At 35.9% G+C, this 17,532-nt stretch overlaps 1 protein-coding gene across 1 annotated transcript; it reads right to left on the bottom strand.

The window, feature by feature from the left end:
* Positions 1-11,682: 11,682 nt before the first annotated feature.
* LOC140879033 (putative multidrug resistance protein) lies at positions 11,683-16,011 on the bottom strand. Its single transcript, XM_073282666.1, has 7 exons — positions 15,829-16,011; positions 15,678-15,732; positions 15,421-15,605; positions 14,851-15,308; positions 14,217-14,757; positions 12,144-14,098; positions 11,683-12,061 (listed from the first exon to the last, which is right to left on the bottom strand). The coding sequence occupies exons 1-7, from the start codon at positions 16,009-16,011 to the stop codon at positions 11,683-11,685; spliced, it is 3,756 nt and encodes a 1,251-aa protein (XP_073138767.1).
* Positions 16,012-17,532: the final 1,521 nt, after the last annotated feature.

The following is a 17,532-nucleotide window of genomic DNA, read 5'->3' as shown; positions in this document are numbered from 1 at the left end:
TATAGTACATTCAAGGTCTTTATCAAAACAACAATAGTATATCACAATATAACAATATGAAGAAAGATAAAGTCATTGCCATTAATAAAAGTGTAAATAATATTAAACAAAAGATTGTTTGTACAAAGAGTCATCAAAGCCCATAGCCACAAGTTGGCTCACTGGGCATCCACTCTTTCATAAGGGACATCTAACATCTGAATTATCTTTAGGTTGTTGGCGCCTCAATATCTTGGATGCACCAAATATAAGTTGGCTGAATTTGTCAGATGTAATCTCAGCATTTGTCAATTTAAGGTACATTGCTTTTCCCTTGAGGTATTCATTACACTTTCATGGATTTCCTACCTCAATAACTAAACTTTTCAATCTCCAGACCATAATTGTTAACACATATTTCACCAAACACCTCCAAGTACCCTTTGAAATTTTGGAGATGCCAAAGTTAAGACATTTTAGCGTAGACTCCTCTTTTGTTTTATCTCATCCGACCTCTAGCACGAGAGTCGTCGTTCAAGAAAGTGATCTACAAACACTCGAGACAGTGAAGGATTTCCAATTTACTGAAGAGGCCCTCAAACTAGTTGTGAACATAAAGAAATTGAGCCTTATTTCTGAACTTGAATGGGATTGGCTTATTCTTGAATTGACAACATTTTTCATCTACAAAACCTTGAAGAATTATGCGTAGATGTGTATAATATTTATAGTCCTCCAAGGATATGGAACTACGCCTTTCCAATCAGTCTTAGGATATTATCTCTAAAAGATGTTTGTTTGCCTTGGAATAACATGACCATAATTGGGTCACTCCCAAATCTTCAAGTGCTCACTTGTTGGAATTCAATCACATTTTGGATTCAAAAATTCAAAGTTCAACCATGGTGGCTACCAAACTTGATGTCATTCACACCATGGTTTCACACTTCAACAACCCCCAAAATTTGCCTATAAATAGATCACAATCCTTTGCTTCAAAAATCATCCCAAGAAATCCCAAAAACACAAGCAATAAATAGTGTTTTTGTAGCCTAGTCATTTAGATAAATTTTAGTATTCTCTGTGGTTGCGGCGATGTCCGATCTTCCACATCAGAAAGAATTTTTTATGTGATTAGATTTGTGTGAGTTCTACTTGTAAAGTGAGATTGAGTGTGTCATCCAAGAATTATTATTCTTGAAGTTCTTGGTATCCCCTAAGTTGTTCTAGGGAGCGTTGTTGTTATATCCTGTTATTCTAGGAATGTGTTGTATCCATTATTGATATAGTGAAAATTTTCTTGGTGGACTTAGGTCCCGTGGTTTTTCCCTAATTTGGGTTTTCCACGTAAAAATCCTTGTGTTGTTTTCTTCGTGCTTATTATCTTGATTGATATTGATATCATGGAAACACTTTGATCCGATAGTATCACTGAAGGGGAAAAGAATCAAAAGCTTCCGCTATATAAAAATCAATTAATTTTGGCTATCTTTCCCAACAAGTGGTATCAGAGCCACGTCCAATGGAGGAGCCCCTTGGAGGGATGTTCAAACTGAACGGGTCAAACTATTCCATATGGAAGGCAAGCATGCTGGATCTGCTATATTGCAAAGATTTGTACTTGCCCTTGAGTGGTGATGAAGCCAAGCCAGAAAATCAATCAAATGAAGAATGGATTATACTACATCGAAAAACTGTCGGCTACATACGACGTTTTATCGAACATAGTATCTTCCATCACTTTGCAAACGAAGATAAAGCTGATTCTCTGTGGAGAAAAATTGAAGCTATGTTTGAGAGGAAGAATGCCTTAAACAAAGCCTCAATTATCAGAAGTATCGCACGACTCAGATACAAAGAAGGTGCAAATATGATGGAGCACCTAAATACTTATCAGGGTTTAATCAACAAATCTACCACCATGAAGATTGCCCTAGATGATGAAGTTACAGCCTTGTTACTACTGAGCTCTTTGCCAGATAGTTGGGATACTCTTGTGGTATCGCTCAGTAATTCTGCTCTTGATGGAAAAATGACATTACAAACAGTCAAAAATTGCCTTCTCATTGAAGAGTCTAGAAGAAAAGAGCAAGAATATAACTCTGAAACCAAGGCATTGGTCACAGAAACGGCTGATAATCGAGGACGAAGTTACACCAGAGGTCTTCAGAAAGGAAGAGACAAATCCAGGGGGAAGTCTAAGACCAGAAAAGAATTCAAGTGTCATTATTGTGGAGGTCCTAACCATTACGAAAGAGAATGCAGAAAAAAGAAGAGAGATCAAAGAAATGGTACAAAGTCAGAAGAGAAAGACACAGCTGCAGTTACATCTGATGGAGATATTATCATTCTTGGCGATGAAGCATGTTTCAACGTATCATACCAACAAACTGATTGGATTATTGATTCTGGAGCTTCATATCATATCACTCCACACAGAGATATGTTTGCGTCCTACTCAAGTGGAAACTTTGGAAAAGTTAGAATGGCCAATCAAGGTATGACAGAAGTCATTGGTATGGGGAGCATTGTCTTGGAGACAGATACAGGATTTCGTCTCACTCTCAAAGAAGTTCGTCATGTTCCAGATATTCGACTTAATATCATTTCCGCTGGAAAGCTTGATGATGAAGGCTGTGCCAGTCACTTTGGAGAAGGAAAATGGAAACTCAACAAAGGTTCTCTCATTATTGCTAGAGGTGTGAAGCAGAACTCTCTCTACCTGATGCAGGCTAAGGTATCCAGTGGAGAGGTTAATGTATCTACAAAGAATTCCACCATTGAATTATGGCACAGGAGACTTGGCCATATAAGCCAAAAGGGAATGGAAATTTTGGCTAGAAAGAAACTCCTACCTGAAGTATCTGGTATGCACTTGGAAACCTGTGTTGATTGTTTAGTTGGAAAACAACACAGAGTTGCATTTCAAATTTTTTCTCCAACTAGAAAAACTCAACGCTTGGATTTAGTGCACACAGATTTGTGTTACATGAAAGACAGAACTCTCGGCGGTGCTCTTTATTTTGTGACCTTTATCGATGATTTCTCCCGAAAGGTCTGGTGCTTTGCGTTAAAATCTAAAGATCATGTTCTTGAGATCTTTAAGAATTTTCACGCAAAAGTTGAAAGAGAAACTGGAATGAAGTTGAAATGTGTTCGCGCAGACAATGGTGGCGAATACAGGGGTCCATTTGAGCAATATTGCTCAACTCATGGAATCAGGCTTGAGAAAAGTGTTCCAAAAATACCTCAGCACAATGGTGTGGCTGAAAGAATGAACAGAACAATTTGTGAGAGGATAAAGTGCAAGTTATCTCAGTCCAGATTGCCCAATTCCTTTTGGGGTGAAGCTATGAGAACTGCAATTGATTTGATCAACCTTTCTCCATCAGCTCCGTTAGATGGTGATGTTCCTGACAGAGTTTGGTTTGGGAAAGATGTCTCCTACAAACACTTAAGAGTGTTTGGATGCAGAGCCTTTGTTCATATTCCAAAAGATGAAAGATTCAAGATTGATGATAAATCCAAAAAGTGCATATTTTTGGGTTATGGCCATGAAGAGTTCGGATATTGACTATGGGATCCAGTAAATCAAAAGATTGTTAGAAGTCGAGATGTTGTATTTCTTGAAGATGAGATTGGTTGTGATGTTGAACACAATAAAGAATCACAACAATCTAATTCAGAAATCCCAGTCAATCTTGATCCAGTTCGTTCACCCATAGTTCGTGATCATGGGGGAGATATACAGAGTGATCATGAAGAGTTAGTTGAACCAGATGATGCTCAAGACAACACTTTAGATTCACCTTTCGAGACAGAGATTAGAAGGTCAACCAGACAAAGAATACCTTCTACAAGATACAGTCCACATGAATATGTGATGCTCACTGATGGCAGAGAACCAAAAAGTTTTAAAGAAGCTGTATCAAGTGCCCAAAAAGATAAGTGGATCGAAGCGATGAAAGATGAGATGCAGTCGCTTCATGACAATCATACCTATGGATTGGTAAATCTACCAAAAGGTAAGAGATCACTTAAAAATAAATAGGTTTACAGGTTGAAGACTGAAGAAAATGGATCACGACTGAGGTACAAAGCAAGGCTGGTCGTAAAAGGTTTCAACAAAAAAAAAAGGTGTTGATTTTGATGAAATTTTCTCACCAGTGGTGAAGATGTCCTCTATCAGAGTTGTTCTTGGACTTGCTGCTAGTCTGGATTTGGAGATAGAACAACTTGATGTCAAGACCGCATTTCTTCATGGTGATCTAGATGAAGAAATATATATGGATCAGCCAGAAGGATTTAAAGTCAAAGGCAAAGAAAACATGGTCTGTCGGTTGAACAAAAGCTTGTATGGATTGAAGCAAGCCCCAAGGCAGTGGTACAAAAAGTTCGATTCATTCATGATGAGTCACGGGTACAGGAGAACCAGTTCTGATCACTGCGTATTTCTTAAGAAACATGATGACAATGATATCATCATACTATTATTGTATGTTGATGATATGTTGATCATTGGTCACGATTCAACCAAGATAGACAAGCTTAAGGGGGAGCTTGACAAGTCTTTTGCAATGAAAGACTTAGGACCAACGAAACAGATTCTTGGAATGAAGATCTCCAGGGACAGGACAAATAAAAAGTTGTGGCTATCTCAAGAACAATACATTGAGAAAGTTCTTGAAAGATTCAAAATGGATAAGGCAAAGACCGTTGGCACTCCACTTGCAGGGCATTTCAAACTAAGTTCAGGCCAATGTCCTACAAGTGATGAAGAAAAGAAAGAAATGGAAAGTGTTCCTTATGCTTCAGCAGTTGGCAGTTTGATGTATGCAATGGTGCGTACGAGACCTGACCTCGCTCATGCAGTTGGCGTGGTAAGCCGATTTCTCTCAAATTCTGGCAAAGATCATTGGTCAGCAGTGAAATGGATATTCCGATATCTGAGAGGTACTTCTAGATTTTGTTTGAGATTTGGAACTAACCTACCTGTGTTAGAAGGATACACTGATGCAGATATGGCTGGTGATGTTGATTCTAGAAAGTCCACATCCGGATACTTGATGATATTTGCAGGGGTAGCAGTCTCATGGCAATCAAAACTTCAAAAGTGTGTGGCATTATCCACAACAGAAGCAGAGTACATAGCCACAACCGAAGCATGTAAAGAACTTCTATGGTTGAAGAAGTTTCTACAAGAGTTAGGTCTAAGGCAAGACAAGTTTACGCTCTACTGTGATAGTCAGAGCGCAATCCATCTGAGTAAAAACTCCAGTTTACACTCAAGATCGAAGCATATTGATGTGAGGTATCATTGGATCCGAGATGCGTTAAATAAAAAGCTGTTACATCTTGAGAAGATACATACTGATGAAAATGGTTCCGATATGTTCACAAAGTCATTGCCAAAAGAAAAGCTGGAAAACTGTAGAAGTGCAGCGGGTCTGATTGAATCTACAAAATGAGTTTGAGGGGGAGAATTGTTGGAATTCAATCACATTTTGGATTCAACAATTCAAAGTTCAACCATGGTGGCTACCAAACTTGATGTCATTCACACAATGGTTTCACACTTCAACAACCCCCAAAATTTGCCTATAAATAGATCACAATCCTTTGCTTCAAAAATCATCCCAAGAAATCCCAAAAACACAAGCAATAAATAGTGTTTTTTGTAGCCTAATCATTTAGATAAATTTTAGTATGCTCTGTGGTTGCGGCGATGTCCGATCTTCCACATCAGAAAGAATTTTCTATGTGATTAGATTTGTGTGAGTTTCACTTGTAAAGTGAGATTGAGTGTGTCATCCAAGAATTATTATTTTTGAAGTTCTTGGTATCCCCTAAGTTGTTATAGGGAGCGTTGTTGTTATCTCCTGTTATTCTAGGAATGTGTTGTATCCATTATTGATATAGTGAAAATTTTCTTGGTGGACTTAGGTCCCATGGTTTTTTCCTAATTTGGATTTTCCACGTAAAAATCCTTGTGTCGTTTTCTTCGTGCTTATTTTCTTGATTGATATTGATATCATGGAAACACTTTGATCCGATAGTATCACTGAAGGAGAAAAGAATCAAAAGCTTCCGCTATATAAAAGTCAATTAATTTTGGCTATCTTTCCCAACATCACTATACTGCATAATTGTGGCACCGAGTGTTTCGAGTGGATGCCAATAGAAGGCCAATTCCTCCAACTCAAGTACCTTTGTTCTACGTTAGATGATTTGGTGAATTGGGAAGTGGAAAAGGAGCACTTTCCAAGCCTTGAAAGTTTAAGACTCGTGTTTGTTGAGTCCATTGATGAGATACCTTATGGCATAGGAGAAATTGATACGCTTCGATTTATCGAGTGTTGTGGCTGTAAGGAATCAGTAGTGAATTCCGCAAAGCGAATTGAGGAGCAGCAGCATGAAAATGGAAACAATGGTTTTCACGTTCTTGTTATCCCAATTGGAAGAATTGAAACACCCGGTAATATTTTTTTTAAGCTAGTTCCATACATTATCCTGTGAAATCACTAAATTGCTGAAAATCTCATTTAATTGTTAACTCCCCTGTATTTTCACATTTTGAGCAAAAACATGCACGGACAAGGAGACGATTTGAAAAAATGAAGATGTATGTGCTCAAGATTTGAAAACGTATGAAGTTAGTAGATCATTCTTTTTTTATATAAGGTTTTTAGCAATCTCAAGATTCACAAGAGTGATGAATATAATTATTTTCAATTGTTCGCAAATGTTTATATATGTCTTGTTTTACTATATTTAACTAGTTGTTTGTCACCCTTGGTATCTAAAGATGCAACCGACATAGGACCTGATGACATGTCTCAAGTTCTAGCCGAGGAGGAGAATGACAGACGGGAGTCACGGGACCATATGGACCGAGGTAGATTTTGATATGCTGCGAGAGGCGATTTGGTCAAGTCAGGATAGACCCCTAGAAGGAAAGGGGTAGAGAAGAGCTGGATAGGGAAGAGCTGGATTGCTTCGCAGGTGTCATCTTGTCCCGAGGAGACGAGCCAAGAAGTGTGTAGGCTCAATGATACAATCACAGATGAGCCGATAAAATTGCCGCAGCCAACGATACTTAGGTAGTGTTTGAGAGAGCTTCTAGAAGCACTTCTTAGATTTTTCTTAACAAAATTTTAAAATTTTGTTAAAAGAAAAAGTTAAGTGCTTTCTAGATACTCGTCCAAACACTACCTTAATAACCTTAATAGTTGTAACAAAAATTGTAAAGTTACTTTGAGATGATATAAAAGAAAGAAATGAGAGAAAATTGTTGGACATTTTGTATTTTATGACTTCTTTTCAATTTATATTTATATTTTTCTAATTCCACTCTCATTCTTCTATTAAATCTTTCTATATTTATCCGGTAGCCCTATTCTTGCTTATAAATACGAGGTTTAATTTTGTCCGCACTTTTTATCATGACGCAACATATTTCAATTTTTGCTCAACCTTCCAACCACCATCTTACGATGTTGTTATTGGTTGTGAGTGAATGCACGCAAGGGCTGGAGAGATGCACAAAAAATCTATCCCCCGTAGGGTGTAACACCCAGTGGGATAATAGTAATTAATAGATGCATCGTCGCAAATGAAATTCGATCACGTGGGACCTATACGTAACAATGACAATTGTATCAAGAGTTTTTACTCTTTTTGTACATAATCTAGCACTTGGATAAAGTAAGCCCGACTAGCTCGTCACAATATAAGTCCATAAATGTGGCATTCAACGAAAGTCTGACCAGCCACCAATATGGCATTCAACAAAATCCCAAACAGCTTGGCACAATTTATATGTACGGCCACGAATGTGACATTAAAAAAAAAACCGAACAACTCGGTGCAATGTAAGTCCACGAATATGGCATTCACTAAAAGCTTGACCAACTCACCACATTAATGTAAGCTCACGAATGGCATTCAACAAAATCCGGAACAACTCGACACAATGTAAGCCCACAAATATGGCATACACCAAAAGCTCGACCAACTTGCGCGACACAATGTAAACCCACAAATCACAAATGTGTCATTCAATAAAAGTCCGACCAACTCGACACAATATAAGCCCACGAATATTGTGTGCATCGAAGTTGTGTGCATGGGACCAATCGCTCGAGTTGAAACAAAATACCCACTTGGTTCTTTCTAAATCTACTCACTATTTCTTTAAACCAGCTAGTCATCTGTGTTCACGATAAATTTTTCGATTATAATTAATATTCAAACCACTTTTATTCGGTTTTCGCGTTGAATCCTTGACTAATAAACAGTAATAAATAAAGGGTGATGCTACATGTACACGGAAGATTACACGTTGGGTTACACGTAGCATTTGAAATTACATAAATGTATTTTGGAAAGAGTTTTTTGAAATAAAGTGGAGGGATACTTTTGTAATTTCATGTGTAGTGTGTAACCCAACATGTAACTCTCCATGTACACATAGTATTTCCCATAAATAAAATACAAGTATCGTCTTAAATGAAAATTTGAAAACTACCGAGAATTTATGAGTCACGGTGTGTATAGCATCTATCTGAGCATCAACTCATGAGTGATATGTATATACATATGATTATTCATATGAAAATTATATATTTTTAAGACAACTAATTAAAGACATGTGCGATGCACGTGAGTACATACTTTCATTATCGATAAGCACTGTTAAGTAAAACAGTTGAGATGATGTGTAGTTAATTAATGATTTTCATGGTATTTTATTCAATAGTAAAATTCATGTAATATAATATGCGCAACATTTATTATAAAATGAGTGAAAACAATTTTTGTTCAAAAATTTTATGTGTTACAATTCTAATTGAATCTGTATTTATTGAAAACAAATAGTTTTAATAAATTAAATTTCATAATTTTGTATCAATTAGACACTGAAAAAAATATAAGATTTGACATCATGACATATTTAATAAAATAAAATTTGAGAAAAATAAATAAGAATACATAATGTTGAAAAATTATTTTATCACTACTGATTATGAGAAAAAAAATAGATAATGCATTCTAAACCTTGAATTAAATTAATTACTACGTCAAATGTTTTGTTTCTTTATATTTTTGGACTTTTCTTTCATTCCCCAGTTTTTCGTTTCTCATCCGTTTTTTATTTTTTGTAAAGAAATAATTGTCTCATGATCTTCAATAGGAATTCTTTTTCTTTAAAAAAAAAAAACACTGCATGTTATGATGGGAGGTTTGGCGGACCCCTACCTGTTTTCTTCAATAAAAATTCTTGTGGTGTTGTTTTCATCAGTTATGTGCATTTTTATATTTTTATTATTATTTGCTTATTTGTTGAACAACCTCTTTTTTATGCTGAAAATATTTATTTGCAAAAGTAGATATCATTTCATTGTTTTTGATCTTCATTCTTGTATATTTTGAGAATAAATATATATTCTTTTTTATTTAGTGTATCTAAATTCTTGTTGAAGGACGGAGCGCTTGTCGCTTTACCAAAAGCTATAGCTAGTGGTAATGGTGCAAATCAAATCTTTTAAATTGCACAGCAGCTCAAGCGTCTTGGTTCGATCGATCTACTCATCAGGGACAATTGTTGTACCCCACCAATCCCTCTCCCAATAATTGTACTCTTTGTAATCAATGGGAATCGAACCCATGACCTTGGCTCTGATACCAATTGTAGGACCGAGCACTTGCCAGTTTTACCAAAAGCTATAGCTGGTGGTAATGGTGCAACTCAAATCTTTTAAAACTCACAACAGCTCAAGCGATATGGTTCGATCGCTCTACCCAGAAGAAACAATTATTTTAACCTAACACTTGTGGTATATTGAATTGTTGTCATCCTATATATAAATTAGATTTTATTAATAATTGCTAATAATTATATAATCTTTGTAAGAAAAAAATTATTTACATACTTCAGTAATAGATCGAATCGATATAATCTTCAATACTGCAACTAATAAAGTATTTGTAACATTTTTTAACGATGTAACTCTTGCAATTTCAGTGTCATTATTTATGATCATCGTTAGCGTTAAATCAAATTAAATTCTGATTATGTGATAATATTTTTCAGGATATTTAATTTGATATGTCATCCATAATTCTCATAGACTTCTTTTTTCGAAGTTATTACCTAGCCTGTAGTAGCTTGATTAACATAGATATATTTACAAACTTTAATAATTAAAGAAAATAATATAAATCTTATAGTTTTGTTAAAAACAGTTGAAAATATTCATATCATATATTTGTTGTTTTTTTCTATGCAAGACGGGTTTGCAAACGTCGTTGTTGTTTTAAGGTAAACATTTCCTACTAACAGTCATATGAAAAAGTGATGAGTAATGTTAATAAATCATTTTTTTAAATTAAGATTTATTTACAAAAATCTAAAAAATTTACATTCAAAACATGTATCTTTAAGTTACAGAAAGTTATAGCCAGTTTATCCATATCTATGATTTTATCTCTTGTAAAATATTCATCCGTTAATTGCAAAATCATCTCATAAAATAATGTTGTAGCTTTTAGCTTTTATGTAGAGGAAAAATTGTTAATTTTTAAAATTTCAACGTTTATATATATGGTATTTCCGTATTTGTTAGTGTGTTATTTATTTATTATTTTTTATTAAAACTTGATTTCATTTGAATTGATATATTTCATTGCCAATATATAATGTAATTCATATATATATTACATCATAAGCTTAGAACCCCTAGTTATTGGTTTTTTTTTTTTTGAAGCAAAGTTATTTGTTTTTTTAAAAAAAAATGGCATCCATCAAATTTTTTTTTTTACTCACAACATTCGTCGACCAAAAACACGTAATACAACCTGTTAGACAATGTTATTTTTGGCAGATGGATGTCAATAAAAAGAAAAAGAAAAAAAGAAAAGAAAAAGGAAAAAGATTTTTTGATCAAGATAATTTTTTTTAAAATATTTCCTTATTATTGTGAGCTTCAAAGTTTAAAACCAAATGAAATTTATCGTCTATTTATTCTTTGGATGAAAATTACATTAATTTTTGGTCTCGTATGTATGTATATTAGCATAAAAAAAGTAGTTATCAAATATTAGTTTTAATATTGCATCTCTCGATTTTTGGCAACTTTGATTCTTTTTCTATTGGAAATGCTGATGTGGTATTACAAACGTCGACGTCACATTAAAAAAAAAAAAAGACTAAAATTACAACAAGAAACTAAAATAGTGGGCTAAAACTGAAATTTGATAAGATAGAATACCAAAATCGCAAATAGACTAACTTATATATAGGAATAAAAATACACTTTTCCTTTTTCTTTTATCACCTTATGCAAATTTCTCAATGATAAAATAAAAATAAAAATAAATGACTAATTATAATTTCTTTCTCAAAGGGTGTCAGCGTCATCACAATGGTATCAATCTCAAACACAATGGAGTCATTAAACAAATGATATGGTTATATTACCTATGCAGGCTTAATCATATGTAGCAATCACTTGTCTTAGTCAAGAAAATGAAATATTAACACTAACAGATCTTGAAATAGACAAATAATAGTAACAAAATTCCACTTTCAACACCATCTCCCTTTGTCTTTTGACAGAAGATGTAAAATGTAAGAGATTTAGTTATGCATTTAGCTCAGCAAAGTATACAAAAACACCAAACATTCGACATATCGAATCGTGGTCATGGCTGGTAAGAGAAATGGCCATGTTGTGACTTGATCAGTGAGTAATATGAACCCTTTTGTCCAATACCAACAAGTTCAGAATGTGATCCTTTCTCCGCGACTCTGCCGTTCTTGATCACAGCTATGCAATCCGCCTTCTGTATCGTGGACAAACGATGAGCCACGACTACGCAAGTCCTGCGTATCATCATTTTCTCCAATGCTTCTTGGACTAGATTCTCTGATATGGTGTCCAGAGCACTGGTTGCCTCATCCAAGAGAAGGATCGACGGATTCTTGAGTATTGCGCGAGCGAGTGCTACGCGTTGTTTCTGTCCTCCTGATAGCTGGACTCCTCTTTCTCCGCAGTAAGTTCCGTATCCATCCTTCAAAGAACTGAAATATATCGAGGATTTTGTCAAAAAAAGACAGACATGAACTGTGTTTTTTCAATGCAATGAATCAAGAAAGGGCATACCTTAAGAATTCATGAGCATTAGCAAGTGTTGCAGCTTTGATAACTTCGGATTCTGTGGCGTTCTCCATGCCGTAGACTATGTTTTCGTACACGGTTCCTGTGAAAAGCACTGGTTCCTGGCTGACCAGTGCTATGTGTGATCTCAAGTCTCTTAAGTTGTACTTTTTGACATCTTGATGATCTATTAGTATTGTTCCCTTTATGGGGTCGTAAAATCTTTCAATCAATCCGATAACCGTAGATTTCCCTGAACCGCTTTGTCCCACGAGCGCCATTGTCTTTCCTGCTTCAATCTTGAGATTAAGACCTTGGAAGATAATTACATCAGGCCTGGAGGGATAGGAAAAATAAACGTTGTTCAACTCTATGCTGCCTTTAAGTCCTTTCTTGACCTTGATACCCTCGGGTGCGTCTGGCTCGATCTCACTTCTCCTGTCTAGTATATTAAAGATAGATTTTACGGCATTGCTCCCTTTCGCAATATCTGATGACATGCTTCCTGCGTCTGCAATGTTCTTGCCAGTGCTCATTAAGATGAAGAAAGCTTGAAACAGATGCTCTGAGCTCACTAGTCCTTTGTTCATTAGCCTTCCTCCATACCAATATGTTAAAGCTATTGAAGCTGTGGTAAGAAATTGTGATGTGAACAAGCCTATCCCCGAAAACCAAGATTGTTTTATGCTCTCTCTTCGTGGCCCTTTAAGCGTTTCCGCAAAGAGAGCGATGATTTTCTTTTGAGAGCAAAAGGCAGTGATTGTTCTGTGGTTAACCACTGCTTCACTTGCTAGCTGGCTACCTTCATTTTGCGCTTTTTGCGCCCTTTCCGACATTCCTTTCATTAGCACACTTTTCGAGTAAAAGCTTGCTATGATCAATGGTTGTATAGCAATCACCACTATAGAAACTCTCCATGTAAGAATTAGCCCAAGTGCGAAAGCCACAAAAGCACTTGTGAATACCTGAACCAATAAAGACATTCGATCTCCGACTAGGGATCGAACTACACTGGCTTCTATGGCCAAACGGGCACAGATCGCAGCACTTGTGTTCTGGTCCTGATCAAACCAGGCGACCTCGAAAGTGAGAATGTTTTCAAGAACTTTTTCACGTATCCTCTTCGTTAGCCGTTCTCCCATGATTGCGAAATTGTAGTGCTGGATTATATTGCCAAAGAAGACGACAACACCTATTGATAAGAAGATCATGCTGTAAAATTTGATATCTGATTTTATTTTTGATCTGTCATCTGAAAAGAATAGAGAGACTACTGATCCCAAGAAACAAGCATTAACAGGCTGGACTGCTCCAAAGGCTGCTGCTCCTAAACATCCAAGAAATGCTCTTCTCCATTCAGGTGCATTCATTTTAAGTAAGCGCCAAGAGGAAACATCTCGAGAATACAAATAGTCTGTCTTTTCGTCGTCACTGTCGTAATATGAAAGCATTTGTATCGAGGGAACCACGCTCAAGGTTAAAGCAGGGCTAAACGGCGAAACAGGACTGGTTTGCCAGCTTGATCTTACACTGTGGTAAGATCTAGGAGTATGATCATGCATCATTCCTTTCTTGTTCCTCTCATTTTTCTCATTTGTCAAACGGTAAGGGCTGGATGCCTCATTCTGCATTGTTGACTGCATTTTCACCATCTTTGAGTAAACTCCATTATCTCCGATTTGCATCAGCTTATCGTGTGAACCTGATTCGACGACTCTCCCTGATTGAACGACCGCGATCATGTCAGAATCATGGATTGTGGTGAGACGATGAGCTATGACAATCGTCGTTCTTCCTCGTGAAGCCTGAGTGATTGCGTCTTGCACTATTCTTTCGGATTGTGAATCTAGAGCACTTGTAGCTTCATCAAGCAAGAGAATTCTTGGATTTTTAAGCAGCGCCCTTGCAATAGCTATCCTTTGTTTCTGTCCCCCTGACAATGAAAATCCATATTGCCCCACCTGATGACATATAAAATCAGAACTTTATGAACATAAATTACACCAGAAGTTGATGTATAACATAATCTTAAATCTTTTATTTTACCTCTCCTAAGAAAAAAAATATCTTTTATTTTACCTGAGTTTCATATCCAAGTGGTAACTTGACAATGAAATCATGTGCATTTGCGGACTTCGCGGCGTTTATAACGAGTTCCATAGACGCGTCATCTTTCCCAAACAGAATGTTTTCTTTTATCGATGTTGCGAAGAGAATAGGCTCCTGATTCACCAATCCCATCTGGGATCTCAACCATTTGAGTTTCAGTCTATTTATCTTGTGTCCATCAAGTAGTATGTCTCCTTTGACAGGATCATAGAACCTTTCGAGCAACGCAATAACTGTCGATTTTCCAGAACCACTCCCTCCTACCAGGCCAACAGTTTTGCCAGCTTTTATTTTAAGGTTAAATCCCTGCAAAACAGGTGTGTCCATTCTTGATGGATAACTGAAGTGAACTTCCTTAAACTCGATTTCTCCATGTACATATCCTAAAACTTTCCCTCTTGAATTCTGAGAGTCTATCTCAGGAACACGGTCTGCCATTTCGAAAATCCGTGTAGCAGCAGCTGATGCTTCGACGATGAACGAAATATTAGGAAGCGCGCTCATACACGACCTGTAGCAACACAAAAATCTGAAATTCAATACAAATACTTGTTATAACTTATAAAAAGTAAAGCTGTGTTGTTAATCAAGAAAATGTGCTCACAGTCCTCCAAGAACAATACAGACTGCTGCTATAAACACGCGCCCCCCGCTTTCTCCTCTCTCAAGGACGAGAACGCTACCGGCCCACGATTCAAACGCCCAAGCGGCAAACATAATCCCCATGCTGCCAATCATCAACCCTTTCAAGAGTCCTTGCTTAATGCCAAGTTTCATGCTTTCCTGAAGTGCTCCTCCGAAACTTTCGAGCGTTTGGCATTCACCAACGTACGAGTAAACAGTTCGGACTGAGGATATTGCCTGTTCCACGATACCACCCGCAACATCATAAGCATCTTTGTTCTTCATCCCAATGTTCATCATTAACTTTCCGAATCCCACTCCTGGAGCTATGAAACACAATGCACATGGGAGAGAAGCCAAGGCAAGTCTCCAAGAAAGTATAAAGGCAACCACTAGGCCGAATATGAACGCGGAGAATTCAGCTAGGCAGTTAGGTATCTAACTCCGCAAAACAAAAGAAACAAAACCAACACAAGTTTTATCATGAAAAAAACAACCAAATTTAAAAGGAAACAAGAAGTGTAACAAAGATCGAGAGGTAAATAAAAACCTTCTCGGCTATAACACCTTGAATCGAATGTGCATCCGCAGAGATGCTTGAAACCACTTTGAAAGTGGAGGATGAAGCACCCTGACTGTCAAAGAAACCAACTTCTTGTCTAAGTACCGATTTCAAGTACTCCGTTCTTATACGCGACGTCTGTCTCTCTGCTGTTCTTGTCCAGCATAATCCCTCTGTAAAAAGCAAACAACATTTTGACAAAGAAACAGTCAAGAATGCATATACAAAAACCATGATCTGCATACCAAGAAATGCTGCCAACCCAACTCCAAGAGCAACATAGAGTAGTCTCAATGCATACTGCACCAAAAACCAGCAAAAAACTACTTACATCTCACGAAACTCGAAAGAAAAATAAAAATAAAATCTCAAAATTTTTCTAAGTAAAACATATACCTTATCCACCACCTCGTTAGCTACAGACTGATTAGCAGTTCCATAGTCATCAATGATACCACTCAGAACAAACATGTTAAGCGGCGACATAAGCCCGTCTCCCAAGCTCCCTAACATGCCGATTAGCATCAGAAACTTGTCGACTCCGTCCGCATACCTGAAAAGGCCACATTTACCTCCCATTTCCTACACTAGAGTTTATGTCAATGATGATATATGTTTTTATACACGGAATTCTTCCAGCGGCTGATCCGTGAATCATGCAAAAGATAGCGAAATCTCAAGCAAATATTGGTGGATGCATGGAATCTGTTAGTTATAAGTTTATGGTTTTGTTCCTTGTAATCCCATTGGACTATCTCAAAGCTCAATCATATGCCAGCCGGCAATCTTAGCTGAAAATTTTGGCCTTATATAATGTCGTTTTTGGATGACTTCAATGAATATTGCCACCATCTTTTGGATCATTCTCTAGTCTCTAGGGTACATTTTGCATCAAATACTGCTGAAATCAGTGGATTTTCACTAAAAGGTTTCTCTTAGGATTCGCAAACGTCGAGTAGTCCGTTTATTCGATGGGGAAATTTTTTTTAACATGTAATTAGTCATTTTTAAGTTTTGTGCTACTAAACTATTCATAGTCAGTGATATAATAAATTTCTCGAGGTGACACAGAGATTTGAGTTCGAACCCACCTTAAAATAAAAAAAATTCCTAACCGAGTGTAATAAAAAAAAATTATATTCAGACCGTATATCTAGTTTTTCATGTATGAATATTCTTCGAGGCTAATTATTTGTCCAAATGTCAGTGAGGTTCTTTGTCGATCGGGGGCATAAAATATGTACTTGTAATTTTGACATAGACAGAAACAGAATTCATTGGTGGATTAAAAATGTATGTATCTTTCGTCAGAATAGCACTAGGGCGGCTTGGATTTTGTGGGGTTATTTTCCCTTTTGGAATATGTATAACATTATAATTAATATTTATAAAAAAAATTAAATTTATCTATGATCATTTTATATGAAATCTGTTGAAGTAAGAGAATTGAAAGGTGGTGATTTGAGTTACTAATTAGAAATTAGTAAACAATATGAAGTAATTAATTTTTTAAATGAATTGAGATATTCTATATATCACTTCAGGGTAAATTATATATTAAAGAAAGTGCAATGTTCACGACATGTAACATTTGAACTATTATATATGATCCTGCGAAATCATAATCATCCATCCTAAAGTATTAGTGTAGAACTATTTAGAAAACGTACGGATTCAACATCAAATGTAAATAAAATGTTTTGATTCGGATAATAAAAGCATGGAAAAAAAAGATCAACGTTACATAAAATTTTAAGCTAATTTGTTTTCTTATTATTAGTTTACTTCTATAGTTATTTTTATAATACAAAAAATCCTAATTTATTTTTAAATTTTGTATGTTTATGTGTTATTTATTCTATTGATCGATTAAATATAATTAAAGTCATACTGAAATTAAAAACGACTTTCATGTTTAATCTTTTACGAAATCCACTTAAGTTTATAAAGCTTAAACTTGACATCGTTATTTCATCAAGCTTCACATTTTTCAGAACCTTTAACTCACATATATGCAAAGATAATTTTGCAAATTTTGAAAAAAAAAAAAAAATTTGCTAAAATTTACTTTACTTTTCAAAACCAAATTTAAGAGGATTT

This window comes from Henckelia pumila, chromosome 2 (genome assembly GCF_033568475.1).
Source record: "Henckelia pumila isolate YLH828 chromosome 2, ASM3356847v2, whole genome shotgun sequence".
Lineage (NCBI taxonomy): Eukaryota > Viridiplantae > Streptophyta > Magnoliopsida > Lamiales > Gesneriaceae > Henckelia > Henckelia pumila.
The sequence above is the reverse complement of the archived record's forward strand: the minus strand, read 5'-3'. Positions and strand labels throughout refer to the sequence as shown.